The sequence below is a fragment of the Delphinus delphis genome, chromosome 15 (genome assembly GCF_949987515.2).
Source record: "Delphinus delphis chromosome 15, mDelDel1.2, whole genome shotgun sequence".
Lineage (NCBI taxonomy): Eukaryota > Metazoa > Chordata > Mammalia > Artiodactyla > Delphinidae > Delphinus > Delphinus delphis.
The window spans coordinates 44135458-44140196 of NC_082697.1; the positions used below are offsets into that span (position 1 = coordinate 44135458).

At 59.7% G+C, this 4739-nt stretch overlaps 1 protein-coding gene across 1 annotated transcript; it reads left to right on the top strand.

Annotated features, from left to right (window-relative positions):
* Positions 1–1415: 1415 nt before the first annotated feature.
* On the top strand, positions 1416–4499 carry CD93 (CD93 molecule). Its single transcript, XM_060031286.2, has 2 exons — positions 1416–3469; positions 3733–4499. The coding sequence occupies exons 1-2, from the start codon at positions 1548–1550 to the stop codon at positions 3755–3757; spliced, it is 1947 nt and encodes a 648-aa protein (XP_059887269.1). The 5' UTR covers positions 1416–1547; the 3' UTR covers positions 3758–4499.
* The last annotated feature ends 240 nt before the right edge of the window (positions 4500–4739 follow it).

A 4739-nucleotide genomic window follows, 5' to 3' on the forward strand; every position in this document is an offset into this window, starting at 1 on the left:
CTCTCGCAAACATCTGATTAAGATAAAAAGGACATAGGGAGTACTCCCTGAAGGGTCTCTGACTGGAATCTGAGATGGGTGCTTTATCCCTTGTGGAGGCTGAAAGCCAGTGAGTTCCCAAATCCCAGGACGCCCTTCTCGAATCTCTGAGGAGAGACAGTCTCTGAGGTGCCACAGCTCAGCCCCTGGGCAGGTCCTGCCACTCTCCATCAAGCGTTCCCTCTGGGTACTGGGCCCTTACCATCTACCCAGAGCGCCAGGAGTCGCGGCTCCAGTGGGGAGTGGAGCAGAAGGGGAAGTGTCCAGCCCCCTCCCCTCACTGGGGAGACTGACACATGGTCCACACAGTCTCCTGGGGAGCCCAGGAGCCCCAGGAGCCCCCGGTCACCTGCTTGTTCAGTGTCACCCTGTGCTGGCCCTTTTCTTGTCCCTGTATCACTTCCCCTCCCAAATAAACTGCTTGTCCCAAATCCTTGTCTGGGGTCTACTTCTCAGGGACCCCCAACCAGTGATAGCCCCCATGAGCAAAGCACGTCTGTCATCACAGGAAAAGAACTTTTAGATTCAAGGGCCTTTGATGAGTCGCCGTGCGGAAGGAGGTCGGCCACGGCCTGGACTGAATTTGGGCCCAGATCTCCTGCCCTTCCCGTAACCCCCGAGCTGAGGAAAAGCAGGCGTGCGAGCCCAAGGCTGTGAGGCCAGAGACATTTTCATTTTTCCTTTCTGGTGCTTTCTGTGACGCTGCTACATCACAACACAATATTTGCACTGTGAAACCCTGAAAACTGCCCAATTTCACCCAATTTGGTTGAATGTTCTCGAGGAGCTTGGCGTCGTGTTAGAAACTCAGACATTCCCACGGCCCAGTTCCTATTTTAAAATTGCCTATCTATTTAAAGTTCACGATGGGGGGAATAAGAGAAAAAGACTTTCAAAGCCAAAGGGAACATGAGAGAGGGAAAAGGAAAGTCCAGTTTGCTTCTAAAAAAGGCTGGAAATTACAACCCTCCGTGGCCCCGTGTCTCAAGTCTGCGGATTCGTTTTTTCCTCTTCTGGTTGTTTGCAAAGCAAAGTGGAATTTTATTATGGGATAACCAAGTGAGTTTCTCAAGCTCCTGGCCCCCCAAATCTACTCACTCCACGGCGTGCCCTCACGCGGATGGGAAGGAGGACGGGCCCCCAAAGAAAGCAGCCGGTGTCTCCAAGCTGCAAAAGAACGTCTCCCCTCCCCTCTCCCATGCCACCGTGCTTCCTTATTCGGGACCCAGCGACGTTGCCTGGCTCCTTTTATGAACAACAAAAGCGTGATGAAGGCAACAGGAGTCAGAAGCTATTCAGCACAGGAAGCCCCCGTATCCGGTGAGGAATAAGAAGTGCAGCGACAGGATGCGCCTTGGGTCAGGGGGCCGCGGAAAGCCCTCAGCCTTTGTGTCCTTCCCTGCAACGGAGTGTCCACGTCTGAGCCCTCGGCTCCCCTCGGAGCTCAGCCGGGACTGCCGCTGTCACCGCCGGGCCGCCAGCCTCCCGCCCAGGGGAACACGGAGGCCATGATGGCCGGCTCCACCGGCCTGCTGCTGCTGCTGCTGGTGGTACAGCCCTGGGCGGGGGCTGCCGCTGCCCAGGAGGCCGTGGTCTGCGCGGGGGCTGCCTGCTACACAGCCCACAGGGTCAAGCTGAGTGCGGACGACGCCCAGCTCCGCTGCAGCAAGAAAGGGGGCAACCTGGCCACGGTGAAGAGCGAGGAGGAGGCCCTGCACGTCCAGGGCGCCCTGGCCCAGCTCCTGCCACCGGGGGCGCCCCTGACGGAGCGCATGGGCAGGTTCTGGATTGGGCTCCAGCGAGAGAAGGGCAAGTGCCTGGACAGCAGCCTGCCCCTGAAGGGCTTCAGCTGGGTGGGCGGCGGGGAGGACACGTCGTATACCAACTGGCACAAGGAGGCAAAGAACTCTTGCACTTCCAAGCGCTGCGTGTCTCTGATGCTGGACCTGTCCGCGCCGGCCCTGGCTAGCCGCCTTTCCAAGTGGACCGAGGGTCCGTGTGGGAGCTCCAAGTTTTCTGGGAGCAGCATCGAGGGCTTTGTGTGCAAGTTCAGCTTCAAAGGCATGTGCTGGCCGCTGACCCTGGGGGGCCCGGGCCAGGTGAATTACACCACCCCCTTCCAGGCCACCAGCTCCTCCCTGCAGGCCGTGCCCTTCGCTTCCATGGCCAACGTGGCCTGTGGGGACGGGGACGAGAGCTGGCAGCATTACTTCCTGTGCAAGGAGAAGGCCCCCGGTGTGTTTGACTGGGACAGCTCGGGGCCCCTCTGTGTCAGCCCCAAGTTCAGCTGCGACTTCAACAACGGAGGCTGTCAGCAGGACTGCTTCGAGGGTGGGGAAGGCTCCTTCCGCTGCGGCTGCCGGCCGGGGTTCCGGCTGCTGGACGACCTGGTCACCTGCGCCTCTCGGAACCCTTGCAGCTCCAGCCCATGTGGAGGGGGGTCCACGTGCGTCCCTGGGCCCCTCGGGAAGGACTTCACGTGCCACTGCCCCCCAGGCTACCGGCTAGACTCGACTCAGCAGGATTGCGTGGACATGGACGAGTGCCAGGACGCTCCCTGCGCCCAGGAGTGTGTCAACACTCTCGGGGGCTTCCGCTGCGAGTGCTGGGTGGGCTACGAGCCTGGTGGCCCCGGAGAGGGGGCCTGTGTGGATGTGGACGAGTGTGCCCCCAGCCACTCGCCCTGTGCCCAGGGCTGCACCAACACAGACGGGTCTTTCTACTGCTCCTGCGAGGAGGGCTACGTCCTGGCCGGGGAGGACGGCACCCGGTGCGTGGACGTGGACGAGTGTGCGGGCCCACAGGGCGGCCTCTGTGACAGCCTGTGCTTCAACACGGAGGGGTCCTTCCGCTGTGGCTGCCTGCCAGGCTGGGAGCTGTCCCCCGATGGGGTCTCCTGCACTGGGGGCCTCACATCCCTAGGACCAACAGCTGGGCCTCCCCAAGGGGAGGACACAGGAGACGGAGAGGGGAGGCTAGTGTCTTTTGCTGCAACGTCCAGTCCCACCAGGGACAGCCCCGAGGGCGCCTCCACGGTGGCGCCCACCGCCAGGAGACCCTCCCTCCCAGACAGCGCCCCCATCTCCCTTGCCCCACCTGACATGCTGGCCCCCAGTGGGTCCCCTGGTGTCTGGATGGAGGCCAGCACCCATCACCCCACGGCCACCACTGGCCGTGAGGCTTCCGCAGGTGAGGATTTCACCGCCAAGCAAAGCGACGATGGCACGGACGGGCAGAAGCTGCTCCTGTTCTACATCCTGGGCACTGTGGTGGCCATCCTGTTCCTGCTGGCTCTGGCTCTGGGGCTCCTGGTCTATCGCAAGCGCAGAGCCAAGAGGGAGGAGAAGGAGAAGAAGCCGCAGAGCGCAGCAGACAGCTACGCCTGGGTCCCTGAGCGAGCCGAGAGCAGGGCAACGGAGAACCCCTACAGGTGAAGGAGGCTGGGTTGCCAAGGGGGCGGGAGGGGGGATGCGGCAGGCACCGGCTGGGGTGGAGGCAGCGGCCATGGCATGCAGCAGGCAGAGGGTGAGGGGCAGGCATGGCCCAGGCTGGGGTCACCCGAGGACTGTGTGTGCTCACGGGCGGTGCCGCCCTGCCCGTGGCTCGGTGCCCGTGGGTCTGTCCCCACGCCCGGGGTCCAGACGGCACAGCTGGGGCAGCAGCCTCCAATGTGTCCCCATTTGTTCCCCACAGTCCGACGCCGGGGACAGACTGTTGAAACTGAGAAGGCCCCAAGACACTGACGGTGACCACCGTCCTCAGAGGCAGGTGCCTGTTGGAAGCAGGACCCCCATCCTCCTGGAAGACTGGACTGGAATCTTAGCAAATAGTTGTCAATCTTCTCTTTAAGCGCCTGGCAACTTGAACTGTGCAGGTGTCACACGCGTGTGCTGTGTAAGTGGTGGGTCGGGTGTCCTTTCAGGAATTTGATGCATGTTAACAATTCTCCCTCCCTCTCCCTGTTCAAATTCAAATGTGACTGAGTTCATTTCACCCAGATTCTGGATTGGGCGTGACAAGTCCGGTGCTAACGGGCTCCCTTTGAACTGCTTCTCTGCCCTCTTCTCTGCCCTCATAAGCATCGAAGAAGAAGTTGTGAACCAGGGAAAATTAGGACTGAAATGATTTGTGCCTCCTGGTGTGACAGAGGCTGAGTCGATCAACTGTTTGATTATTCAAGAAGCGCTGTTTCTGTCCGAGGGAACATGTTGAGGCTGGAGACATTCCTTTCCATTCCTGGGTTTCCATCTGCTTCGGTGGCACGGAGACAGAACGTTTAGTAATCGCATCTTCTAGTTCTTCAGGTTCTAGTAAGTCTTCAGTTTATTTGCAGATGAAATCTGAACAATGCGGGGAAAGTTGTACGAAGTGAGTTAGAAGTGCTTCTGAAAGCTAGAGTGAGAGGGCAGAGTTTGTTTCAAAACTACTTGAATCAATTCGTGTAAATAAATGTACTGATGTCACCACAGGCTTGATTGATGAGACAGACGCTCGTGAGGACAAAGGTCGAGGACCACTGGTCTCTGGGCCAGGCGGCCCCATGTCCCCGCTGCTGTCCTGCCCCCTCTGCAGCTGCCTGGGCTTCGATGCCCTGCTGGTTTCTGGAGGATGTGAGCGAGCTGCTGGGCTGAGGTTTAAACGTGTTGTCATAAGCCTTTAGTACAGTTCACGGTGGCTGATGCCTCCTGAGAGCTGATCCT

Bases quoted from the DNA above. Each gene is read 5' to 3' on its own strand.
- CD93 (XM_060031286.2), top strand. From the start codon at position 1,548: ATGATGGCCGGCTCCACCGGCCTGCTGCTGCTGCTGCTGGTGGTACAG. The intron at 3,470-3,732 runs GTGAAGGAGGCT...TGTTCCCCACAG, and splicing joins GCAACGGAGAACCCCTACAG to TCCGACGCCGGGGACAGACT.